We start from the raw sequence: 13,714 nt of genomic DNA, 5'->3' as shown, positions 1-13,714 counted from the left end.
TTGTAAACCAACCAACCAACCCAACCCCTTGCAGTTTGTATTGCCCTACCAATTTTAAAATAAACAAAAGCACCACTTATATTAAAGGATTTTTTTTTAAAATGCACACAACTTTCATTTTAGTCATCAATATTTTAATTTGTAACCTGATTGTCACCAGGGGTCTTAAACTTGGTCATCTTTATTTTTCAAACCAAACAGGAATTTCTTTCCTAACATGGTCACAATATTTCTGTTGCAAAGCCTGTGTTTTCAGACTAACATGGTCACTATATATGTGTTGGAAAGCCTGTGTTTTCAGACAACAGGGGTGACATAGTTCATTTGTCAAAAAGATTTCATCTGTGCCTTACAAGGTCAAAAAAGACACCGCATGTTTACTTCAGTTAAAAATACAATTCACTATCTTGAAACTATGCATTGTGTTTAAAAATAACTTCATCTAGATGTACAAACAAACAACAATCGTAAAGAAAATTAGTATTAAATGTTGTTTACGAAATGACTCTTACTATCTATAATAATGAAAATTAATATACTAAATGGCCCTTACAATCTATAATCATGAAAGTTAACACACATAATACAGATATAGATAACAACATTCAATAACAATACATCAGAACAAATTAAAACAGTTTCATTTGATTTTATTACGTATTTTATTTAAAGTTCATTAAGTTCTATAGATAGTTATGACAGTGTTGAAGGTACTTGATCATCCAAGGATTCAACAAAACAATGGTTCTATAGGCCTAAACTTTAAAATAACTTTTTTTGTAGCCAGAAGGACCAGTAGATTTTGTTGTTGTTGTTGTTGTTGTTTTAGGGTTTAACGCCATATTTCAGCACAAGATAGGCTATACATGGCGGCCAGTATAACTGGTGGAGGAAGAACCCTGAAAACCCAGGGAAGAACCACCGACCCACGAGAAGCTACTGGCAGGCTTTCCCACATACCCACGCTAGCCGAGCCTTGGACTCGAACCTACGCAGACAGAGGTGAGATGGCAGTGATCCAGAACAGTGAGCGCTTTAGACCACTCGGCCACTCGGGGCCCCCAGTAGATTTTAGAAATTCATGAAACCTTCCCACAAACCAATGTCAGAAACATATTGAGACTAATTATCCATTGGACTATGGCTATTGAATTATGAAAACTACTAGTCAGACAGGAAATTGACCAGTCCTGGCTAGTGGACTACTGATAATTTTAATCCCTGGTATCACATTATAGGGTTGGCAAGGAGAAACAAGGACAGTCGCCAACCAGAAACATATTTTTGGAGCCTAATTCAAGCCCTGGTCTTACATGCAGACTGATTGTAATGTAACAAAAATGTAAGCTTATAAACTTTAACGGGTCATTATTTTTTTCCATCACTATCTAAAATAAGTGATCTTCTACCCATATTTATTTACCTAGTATATCTTAACAATTCTGATATCATAAAATTAATATTGTTTAGCTTTTGATTTACGCAAAGTACATGTAGTAGGACACGACTGATAGAAAAGTCAGTCTTGACCTATATAGAACCATTATTTGATCCAAACTATACAATAGCTGTGTTGTTTATAGTTTAGCTAAAGTCATACTTAAAGATGCCTGACCCAGTTCATCATCAAGCAATATGGCTTGCTTTGAAAACATTTAGGAGATCTCCATTTGAAATCCTTTTGGCTGAAGCAAATGAGACACCTCTATCACATCATTAAAAAAAACATTATCTGTACAATATACCCTAAATTAAGATCAATCCCAGCTTTTGCATATGTTTTCCAACTCAAATACAAAACATTATACCAAAATAAACCAATTGCCATACCTATCTTTGGCATAAGAATATATTTCAGCCTTTATAGTATAAAAATTGACCTTTCAAAAATAAAACAGTTTTCTACAACCCATAGTACTTTTTATGCTACATGAAGGAAAAATTTCCAAAACAAACCCTAATTTCCAGTTATCATAACTCATACAAGAAGCGACTCTACAAATTTAAGAACTACACAAGAATTTACACTGACAGATCATAGTATGAGGAAAGGACTGCTGCAGCCTTCATTAGTTGAAATCACCCAGCTTTCCTGAGGCAGTGCATCAATATTTGCAGCTGAGATCAGGGCAATAGACAATGCCCTGAAATATATTGAAATCAAACTCTATATTGAAATCAAACTCATTTAAATTCTTATTATCTTCTCCGATTCACTATCAGTACTTTAGTCACTACACAATAGAAAGTTGGAAAACCCATTACTGACCAATATTCTCACCAAACAAACTAAGCTGTGTTCCTCTCACAATATAGTATACTGCTGGTTACCCAGCCATATCGGTATTTAAGGTAATGAAAAAGCAGACCACACTCATAAAGTAGCCCAAACTCTACAACTATCTGATTTTAAAATACCTTAGACTGATTTGACACCCAGTATCACAAAAATCCTTATTTATTAAGTGGCAGGCATCATGAAATGATGCAATCAATAAAAAAAGCTCCAAGTAATCAAACCTACCGTTGGTGAATGGTCTCCTTCCTACAGAACCATTCATAGGGATGAGGTAGTAGTTGCCAGAATTAGAATTGATTATACTTACATAACCCACTCCTACATATTAAAGGGTGAAGACCCACCTGAGTGTATTTTTGTGCAGCATTTTATGACAGATTAATTTGATATCCAACCTACATGACATTGTATTCATCACTACAATATTCAACCCATGAAGCAATTTTCTGATACAGTAAATGTGTCTTGTATTTTATATTTCTTGAAGGAAGTTAACATTTTTTCAAAGATACAGCTCATTTTTTGTGTGTATTTTTAACCAGCATTTGTACTGTTAATCACTCTAATTTATCTTTTATTCTCCAATTATCTTTTATACACAACATTTACATCCCCGTTGATAGGGAACCTTCATATATTTTCACCATGTCATCATTATGTGTTTGCACTTTTGTCGCATATTGTTAACAAAACTTCCGAATCATCGTATAACCTTTTTTGTGTCACTATGTAGTCTTATAATGCTGATGTGCCATAAAATTCACAATCAATCAGTCAATCAGTCAATCAATCAACTCACAAGAAGGAGAAATCAAAATCATACCATTTATATATAATAACAGGCAAATTCAGGAACTTCAGTTTTCATACAGGTATGCTTATAGGAAGGAAGCATTATTGTCAGGACAACAAATACTGAATTTTCAGCTAATTTCTTTTTTCATTTTTGCTGGTTTATGGGCTGGATTTAAATGGATGTCAGATGATTCAGACTTTAAAATATGATAAAAACATCAGCTTTAACAGCAAAGTTTAAACATCATACAGATAACATAAGTGTCAGGAAATGACATTTTGTGAAAACTATGCAGCATGACCTGAAACTGGAAATGTGCATATTTTTGGGGGAGGCCTTGTTGCTTTGGCAGAGTACACCAAAAACTCTCTAATAAAGCATTGCCTTGTGATGTCAGCATGAGTCCTTGAGCTGTTGACCAGTAAGGCTGTCATGTTTACCAGAAATTGTTGCATGTTTTCACCTTGTTTACAAAATGAAATTATACTATTTACATGTTATCTTTATCCTGTAGTTGACCAAAACAAAGTTGGTTTACTCTAGCAAGAATGCCAGCGCGATACCACTTTCTTTGTTGAGTCAGATGTGTTTGGTGCTTAAGAATTCTATCTGTTGCAAATGTTTACAAATATTTTTGTTCAAAACAAAGCATGTTTATAAGGTTGTTGCATTTCTACATAAAGTTTAATCATCTGCAACTTACTGATTCGTCATAATGATTTGAGTTGGATAGACTCCATTACAGAGGTAATTTTTGCCTGGTGCCATAGGACTCCAGTTATGCAGCTTATAAATGTGGTCATTTTGTTTGACGACTAAATATTACTTAAATCTTAAACTAATTACTATTACATATTTACAATGGACCAGTCTGATTTAACAGTTTAATAATAATGTTTGGAGATTACCCAATGCTGCTTCTGTGCTGCTGTCAGAAGTAACGGATTTACATTATGTTCATGATTTAGAAGATTCAGTGATGTTGCCAATGTTACTGTGATAGTAAGCTAAGTCTGTTGCACATAGATTGCATTTCACCTTCTTTATTCTACTATTTCTACCTCTTTGACCTTCATTCTACTATTTCTGCCTCTGTGACCTTCATTCTACTATTTCTACCTCTGTGATCTTTATTTAAGTACTACCTCTCTGATCTTTTTTGTACTATTTCTATGTGATATTAATTCTACCAATTCTTATGCTGATCTTTATTCTCCCATTCTGCCTCAGTGATTTTTATTCTGTTTCTACCTCTGTGACCTTTATTCTACTATTTCTACCTCTGTGACCTTTATTCTACTATTTCTACCTATGACCTTTATTCTACTATTTCTACCTCTGTGACCTTTATTCTACTATTTCTACCTCTGTGACCTTTATTCTACTATTTCTACCTCTGTGACCTTTATTCTACTATTTCTACCTCTGTGACCTTTATTCTACTATTTCTACCTATGACCTTTATTCTACTATTTCTACCTCTGTGACCTTTATTCTACTATTTCTACCTATGACCTTTATTCTACTATTTCTACCTCTGTGACCTTTATTCTACTATTTCTACCTATGACCTTTATTCTACTATTTCTACCTCTGTGATCTTTATTCTACTATTTCTACCTATGACCTTTATTCTACTATTTCTACCTCTGTGACCTTTATTCTACTATTTCTACCTCTGTGACCTTTATTCTACTATTTCTACCTATGACCTTTATTCTACTATTTCTACCTGTGTGACCTTTCTTCTATTTCTACTTCTGTGACCTTTATTCTACTATTTCTACCTCTGTGATCTTAAGTATACTTTTTCTACCTCTGTCATCTTTATTTTGCTATTTCTGCTTCAGTGATCTTTATTATTCTGTTGTTTGTACCACTGTATTCTATTTCTGCCTCTGTGATCTTTATTCTGTTTCTCTCTATGATCTTTATTCTACTATTTCTACCTGTGACCATTATTCTACTTTTTCTACATCTGTGAAATATTTCTAAACTTCAGCTTTCATATCTTGTTATTATCAGCCATTTTTATTTGACCAGAAGGCCATGAAAAAAATGTGTTTCTGTTCGCTGACTGTCCCTATTTTTCAATGCCGACCCTAGCACTACCCACCCCCCGTATAATTTCTTTTTTACAAATTAAAAAACATTCCCCAAATTAAATTGCACATCTAATTGAGCTGGTTTATCCCAGTATTTGAAGTGCTTAGTACCTTATATATACTAATCATTATAATATAAAATATTAATGTTCAAAGATAAAAAAATACTTTTTTTAAAAATTCCCCATAATGATTTGTGCATCTAATTGAGCTGGTTTAGCCCAGTACTTGAAGTGCTTAGTACAATATATATACTAATAATTATATATACCCTGGTAATGTTAAAAATAAAACAACCTACTTACCTATCCTAATTTTAAAACCAGTGCAATAGGAAACACATTTGGGTGGGTGGGGGGAGTATGGCAGAATCCTAATCATTTTTTTAAAGTTATAGATCATGTTTTATTCCTTTAAACACAATATTGATATTGTAAATGTGTATGTGACTAAAAAAAGATTGTCATTTACAGGTGTAAATGTCACAGCCCTATTGACCAGCTGAAAGTCTCTGTGTTATAGTTCCCGCCATACAAGCGTGTTTATTTTAAGGTAGCTTTTACAATACAATAATTAAAAGCAACATTTATTGGACTTCCACAGACCCTAAACATATCAAATACACACATATCATGTTTTTTTTCTTCTAAATTGTCTGTTGAAGATGAATACAGATGTATTTACTTCCATTTTATATTGCAGAATACAAGTTCTACAAACTAAATTATTTCTATTTTTCATTAAAGCTTTTGCTGATATGTGAACTCTCTTAAAGAAACTTTATTATTTGCACTGCATACTCTTACAATAAAATGGGATTTTGTAGACACTTTCATAAGCACTGCATACTCTTACACTAAAATGGGATTTTGTAGACACTCGGATATAAAAACATTTGCAAATCAATTTTGTAAATATAACAGAAATAATTTTCTAGCCCGCAGCATAACAACTAAATGTCCAATGCATGTAATCTGGCAAAAATATTGTAATTTCACTTGAATGCACAAGAGTGCAAATTCAAGAAGTGAAACAGTCCATGAAAATGCTTGAACACTTGCAATCAACTTATGCATAGACATGCCTTCCAGATTTCATTTGTTTAACTCTTGTGAATTTTGCTCAATGGTGCAAATAAGGTTTCTGTCTGAAAAACGTCTAGAAAGTTCAATCCACTCCCCCCCCCCCCAAAAAAAAAAAAAAAATAATTGAAAAATTGTTATAAAGACCTGAAAATCAAATCTGGTCATTACATATGAATACATGTACACACAAGTCTATCAAATTGTACTTGTATATCTCAAATGTGTTATCGTGAATCATGCTTATAGGTCGAGGCCATTAAAAAAATCCATTGTGTAATGTTTAAAAAAATTAAAAATTAAAATTGCAATAGTTGTCTTAAGATCTAATCAGGGCATAGACATATGGAAAAAAATATATATTTGCAGAATTGTACTTGTCTACAATCGGTGGTTTTTTGACACTGTCACTAACAAGCTTCCTTAGGACAGTCACAGAGAAAGTAATGTCCAAATCAACATGCCCTTGCGAACAAAACAAATGAGGGGTGGGGGCTTAAAATATTACTAGTTGATTAATTGGTGTTATACACTAAACATGTCAGATAACGGGGAAAATTTGGGATTATTAGATGTAATTAATACATGCCTGTGCACAGTTTTACACAATGGAATAGGTGAATACACTTGCTGGTTCGAACTAGCGGCATGTTTACGGTACAGTAAAAACATAAATTGGGACACAGATACTGTTGGCCACGTAGCACCTCTAGGTTTTAGAATGCATTTACTTATAGTCCCAACAACACGTGGAGAAGAGGGGAGAGTTTATCTGTGTAACTGAGGTGGTTTTAGTGACTCCACTGAGAGGACGTGGCCAGAATTACTCCAGATGATGTAAACTGGACAAGAGTGAAACGGTCATGTTTTATAGATTGATGCCGAAGGGCTTTCTTTCAAGTTCTGACTGTACACTTGGGGATAAAACTGTGTGGCTGTTTTAACACGTGATTCGTTTATGACCAGGACGAGGAAAAAGTGATACTAGATTTCAGAAGTTTTGGGAATTATTTCACGGACTTTGTGCATACATGTACGTACACATGTTCCAGTAGAATATGGGTACACATGTTCCTGAACAATTTCTGTTTTCGAAAACGCGTAGAGATTTACGTTTAACTACAAGTGTGCCCATCTGTTAACTGAAGGTTTGGTCTGTGTTTTGATGTTACATTTTCATACACCGGACATACAGCTTTATAAATGAAGGTGATAAATACATTCTACCAGAAGTTCACCCGTATTTCTGTATGACGTTACATTATTCAGCAGTTTGTGTATAGCTGCCTTACAGAGAGCTGCATATATGACATGTACCCTGGTTATGTATTAACTTGGCATAAATGATTTAACAAGTTATCACTGTATTAAAAGTCGAATGAAGTGAGACTATTCAGTGTAGTAAACAGAAATAATTATATTACATAGTATGCACTTTATATTTGTCATATATAATGTGAAAAAATAATCATATTTATTCACACAGTTACATCTACACAATTCCTTAATTGTAAAAAAAAAAAAATCATCAAAGTTTGTCAGCTGGTGAATTGGTGTATATTAGTGTACAATATTTTATGGTTCCTGTCATCCGTTGCTTTTAAAGGATTCGGGATGTATTCAGGAAGAAATGCTTATTTCGATAACATTGCACCAGTGATTCAGGAGATGCAATATAAAGGGATGTGATTTTGTAATGCAAACAACTTGGAGATTTCTTAATATTGTAATATAACACAATTATTTGATAACAAATAGTATTGATACAGCTGTTTATACTAAATAGTACTCTCAAAACTATTTATAGGTTTAAATTGACTCATTGGATTGAGTTGATCTTGATAGCTACTTTTTCAGCTTTTTTTTTTTGTTGAAAGAAAATGAATTTCACATCTAGCAAACTTTGCCACTTTATATGCATAGAATTGTCATCCATATAGAAGCAAAATCATTTACCAAATTGATTTTTTTTCCTTGGAATTTGAGAAACTTAACATTTTATATAGCCTTGTTTCATGAAGGCAAAGGTTATGTGTACTTGGACTATTTTTGCCTAAAGCTTTTATAATGGAGGACTAATATAAATATTGTACAATCAAGAGGTTAGCAGGTTCAGTAACCTTTTTTTAAAAACAATACTTAAGCATTTCAGATTGCATACAGTGTATGGTCTTTTTTATTTTTTATTACAAACTGATCATATCTTGGAACCATCGCTTTTGGGGAACAGTAGTGTCTTTGAGTCTTTACCAGCACATATCTTTCCCACCCACCAATTCTAGATTTTAGCATTATTTACATTGTTAGTAAATGTGTGGTAATCGTGAAGTAAAGAAAATGGTTTTTAAGTCCCATTGAATCAAGATCAGTTTGAGGACCTCCCAATAAAAATTTAAATGGTCTCGAACTTAAGCATTGTTGATTGCTGCATTTAATTGTATTTGATTGATATACTGCATAGGAGAATAGCATCCTCACAGTAGCTTTAAAAAAAAAACAGTTACATATAATTCTTTTGCTTATTTTAATGCAGACATTTGACTTGTGAAAACACAAGCCTAATTGTAATTCATGTCAGACCAGGTTTTGATTTACTGGTAATCACTACACTGGCTCATATCATGTCTTAACAGTAAAACAATTGAAATTATCTAGCAGATGTATGCATACCTACTTTCCAGTTTAAAATTATTCTGAACAATGATTGCAATGTGATACATTTGGAATGTGAATTGATTTGTGTGATATGTAACAGTTGTTATAATTTAATTTACAAGTTATGACTTTCTTGTAATTTACAGTTCTTTATGTTTCTTATATTTTGAAGTCAGTAGTGTTTTAAACGGTAAAAGTATTTCAGAATGAATATGAGAGCAAATTGACGGCTTTTTATTGACTTATTGTGACCACATTATTGATGTGATTAATTTGCTAGTACATTGAGATTTTTTCACAGGATTTCCTACTAAATCAAGGAGTTCATAGTTTTTCATATTTAAATTACCGGTTTGTCATTTTCAAATATATCAGTTAAATTATAATGAACATTGTATCGTATTATAAATATTTAACTTTTGCTATTGTCATTGTGTGTAAAAGATACCAGTCAGTGTGCAAGCAGAATCTGTTTCAGATAGTTTTGTTTTATATCAAATGTGTTACTATAAACTGCAAAGAGAATCACTTTTGTCAATGTTGTATTAGATTAGTGTAGTGGTTTAGAAGGCAAAATATTTATTCAGTTTTAATTTCTGAACCTGTGAGCCTGAAATTTGATGGTTTCTCATAATTTGTCAAACACTAATGTAAAATAGCCTGTAGTGATGTATGTTATGGTTTGTAGATTTTAACATACATGTACACGACAGTATTTTTGGATGTGGATGCCCTTGGCATTAATGTACCAGATATTTTGGAATAATCTCCGGACACATATAATACCAGCTTAGTTGAACCTATTGGTAACCTTGACATTTGAGTGCTTGTAATTTACAACAAATAGATTTTGTATATGTTGACTAAGTGTCATGAAGACTTGACACATTGTATTTGAACAAACAAAAATGTTTTCAGGTTTCCTTCATGAAATTTATCTTGGGTGTTGAATATTGTTCAGAATCTGTGGTATTGCTTATTACAGCTTATGTGTGATACTATAAATAGAGAATAATTATATCTGACCTTATTGTGTAACTGCAATTAGTTTATCACAGCACTGTCCCATCAAATTGATGTGAACTGACTACCTGATTAAAACATAGGCACAGATGTCAATGACTGAAGAAGGTTTTGGACAGCACACTGATACATAGATAGCAAATGACAGTTGACTCATTGATGTATAGATAACGTTGTGGTATTGAGGACACATTTACTCTTGTCCAGTGATATTGACAAGATTTATACAACTCACGATTACAAAATGGATAAAGCTAAAGTATTCAAGGATTATTTTGTCAGCCGTCAGAATACGGTGCTGATCCCAAACAAGGACTTTGGATCGAGGAAATTCATCCAGATTGGATTAGGCCCCAAACCACAGCTGTCATCTCAACTTGTGGCAGAATCAATTGAAGCTGAGCCAATTGAGACATCTCCATACGGTGCCAGTATGAAGGGAGGTAAGTCGGTGTGAGAGTTTGCAACTTAGATGATATGCAAAGTTTGAAGAAGTGAAGTGAATTAGAAATGTAAAAGAATCAAGTACGCTTGTCTTTTTTCTTTTTCTTATACTCGCTTTTTTGGGACATTTTTCCAAGAATGATTAGTGTAGGGTTATATAAAGCTACTATAATAATAATAATAATGACCTTATTTAAAGAGGGTAACACAATTAGCTAAAAACTAATCTACCTTGAGGCCCTCATACAAAGGAATTTATTTATTTAAGCTGCATCTCTGAAGCCACTGAATATATTGGGTTTGGAAGAAGAAAATAGAGTGGGCATTTCTAATCTCAGCTGGAATACTATTCCAGAGCAGAGTTCCAGAGTATTGGAAACTTTTTTTAAATAACTCCTTATTTGGTTTGGGAATTTTATACTGTTTGGTAGACATGGATCGCAGGTGGGGAGTATTACCAGGTAGCCTATACTGGAATAGTGATTGTAAATATTCAGGAGCACTATTCTGAGATATCCTGTACATTAATTTGGCTTTTCTCAAACAGATTCAGTCTTTAATAGGTAATATTTTTAACCTACCAGCTAAACTTTCCTTGCTTTCTTTCTGGATTGATATTAGCCCAAATGCTCTTTTTTGAAGATGTGCCAGCTTTGCTATGTTTTTATCATTTGAATTACCCCATACTGTACTACAGTAGTCCAAATAGGGTTGTATGTAACTGTTATAAAATAATTTCCTGTGCCTTTCAGGGAGAAAATGTCTTATCCTACTGAGAAGCCATAAACTTGAATTGACTTTTTTACTGGTATGTTTGATATGTTCAGTCCATGATAGGTTATTATCTACCAGAACACCAAGTAGCCTATCATGACAGACTATTTGCAGATTTGTATCCTTCCATGTCAGGCATAGTTCATCACTATCAAGATTTGTCCTTCTTTGCCGTGTTGAGATAAGTAATATTTTAGTTTTACCAGTATCTACCACCATGCCATTACATGTGCACCAGTTTTCCAGTTTGTTTAGTGCATTTTGTAAAGAAATTTCGAGCTCATGCTTTGTGTTTTGGATGTCTGACAATGTTGTGTCATCTGCATAGAGATCTGTAGATGATATTGAGTCTCTTAGTAAAAGTGGTAGGTCATTAATAAATAAAATGAATAGTAGTGGACATAGAATTGAGCCTTGTGGTACTCCATATCTAATTGTTTCAGGTTCAGACGGAACATTATTTATGTAAACATGTTGTGTTCTCTCATTTAAGTATGAAGTAAACCATCTAATTGTTCTTTCATCACACTGGTAGATTTTCAGTTTCTTCAAAAGGATTTCATGATCCACCATGTCAAAAGCTTTCCTGAAATCTACAAATACAGTTCCTATTATTCTACCTTGGTCAAGTGCTTGAAGCCATTTATCAGTTAGGGAGATCAAGGCAGTCTTGCCGTTAATTTCTTGTCAGCAGTGCTGATGTCAAACCAGGTTAGTGGTGTCACCATGTAAATCTTTTCTTTTGTTCATCATGTACATAAAATTGTCCAACCACTCTGTTGGCCTAAGTGATTAGAGAGTCCACCTTGTATGCGAAAGGTCACGGGTTCAAACCCTGGCAGAGTCATACCAAAGACTTATAAAAATGGTACTAGCAGCTGCCTCACTTGGCGCTCAGCATTAAGAGGTAAGTGTTAGGACTGGTCAGTTTGGTGTCAGGATAATGTGACTGGGTGGGACTTGATGCTGCATGTCTGCCACATGATGCTCCAATGCTAGACATCACTATAAAACTGCCACACTGCCGAGATTGTAGTGATTTGACTGAAAAATTGTTGAAGCTCTGTTAAAAATCCACACACACATAAAATGGTCCCTCACCATAAGTTTCTTAGAATAACAAAGTCCAAGAATTGGTTGGGGGAGGGATATTCAACCAAAAAGTGCCTTGTCAGAGACACACCAATGTGCAGTTTATTAGACCTGGTCTGAGCAGGATTGTTGTTGAAAGTAACCCATGCTAACCACTGAGCACAGTTACATGATGTAATTCTGGTATGGTTATAGACTACATCTTACTGAGGGCAGTTACATGATGTAATTCTGGTACGGTTATAGACTACATCTTACTGAGGGCAGTTACACGATGTAATTCTGATATGGTTATAGACTACATCTTACTGAGGGCAGTTATGTGATGTAATTCTGGTATGGTTATAGACTACATCTTACTGAGGGCAGTTACACGATGTAATTCTGATATGGTTATAGACTACATCTTACTGAGGGCAGTTATGTGATGTAATTCTGGTATGGTTGTAGACTACATCTTACTGAGGGCAGTTACACGATGTAATTCTGGTATGGTTACAGACTACATCTTACTGAGGGCAGTTATGTGATGTAATTCTGGTATGGTTATAGACTACATCTTACTGAGGGCAGTTATGTGATGTAATTCTGGTATGGTTATAGACTACATCTTACTGAGGGCAGTTAAAAGATGGCAGTTACATGATGTAATTCTGGTATGGTTATAGACTACATTCTTACTGAGGGCAGTTATGTGATGTAATTCTGGTATGGTTATAGACTACATCTTACTGAGGGCAGTTATGTGATGTAATTCTGGTATGGTTATAGACTACATCTTACTGAGGGCAGTTATGTGATGTAATTCTGGTATGGTTATAGACTACATCTTACTGAGGGCAGTTACATGATGTAATTCTGGTATGGTTATAGACTACATCTTACTGAGGGCAGTTACATGATGTAATTCTGGTATGGTTATAGACTACATCTTACTGAGGGCAGTTACATGATGTAAATCTTTTGTGGTTATAGACTACATCTTACTGAGGGCAGTTATGTGATGTAATTCTGGTATGGTTATAGACTACATCTTACTGAGGGCAGTTACACGATGTAATTCTGGTATGGTTATAGACTACATCTTACTCAGGGCAGTTATGTGATGTAATTCTGGTATGGTTATACACTACATCTTACTGAGGGCAGTTATGTGATGTAATTCTGGTATGGTTATAGACTACATCTTACTGAGGGCAGTTATGTGATGTAATTCTGGTATGGTTATAGACTACATCTTACTGAGGGCAGTTACATGATGTAATTCTGGTATGGTTGTAGACTACATCTTACTGAGGGCAGTTACACGATGTAATTCTGGTATGGTTATACACTACATCTTACTGAGGGCAGTTACATGATGTAATTCTGGTATGGTTGTAGACTACATCTTACTGAGGGCAGTTACACGATGTAATTCTGGTATGGTTATAGACTACATCTT

General features: G+C 34.1%; 1 protein-coding gene across 7 annotated transcripts in view; it reads left to right on the top strand.

The window, feature by feature from the left end:
• The window catches only part of LOC149791578 (PTB domain-containing engulfment adapter protein 1-like), a 116,793-nt gene that overhangs the window by 62,395 nt on the left and 40,684 nt on the right, over positions 1 to 13,714 (top strand). For 3 of the 7 annotated variants that reach the window (XM_089970135.1, XM_089970134.1, XM_089970133.1), the window contains exon 1: positions 9,986 to 10,403. In XM_089970135.1, the coding sequence (XP_089826261.1) occupies positions 10,205 to 10,403 (199 nt within the window). In that variant the 5' untranslated portion in view covers positions 9,986 to 10,204. Of the gene's footprint in view, positions 1 to 5,673; positions 5,753 to 6,930; positions 10,404 to 13,714 lie in introns of those variants that run through there. The other 4 variants (XM_089970136.1, XM_089970138.1, XM_089970137.1 and 1 more) reach the window with 3 other exon arrangements.

Source organism: Sinohyriopsis cumingii, chromosome 9, assembly GCF_028554795.1.
Source record: "Sinohyriopsis cumingii isolate HCF-2022 chromosome 9, ASM2855479v2, whole genome shotgun sequence".
NCBI lineage: Eukaryota > Metazoa > Mollusca > Bivalvia > Unionida > Unionidae > Sinohyriopsis > Sinohyriopsis cumingii.
The sequence above is the reverse complement of the archived record's forward strand: the minus strand, read 5'-3'. Positions and strand labels throughout refer to the sequence as shown.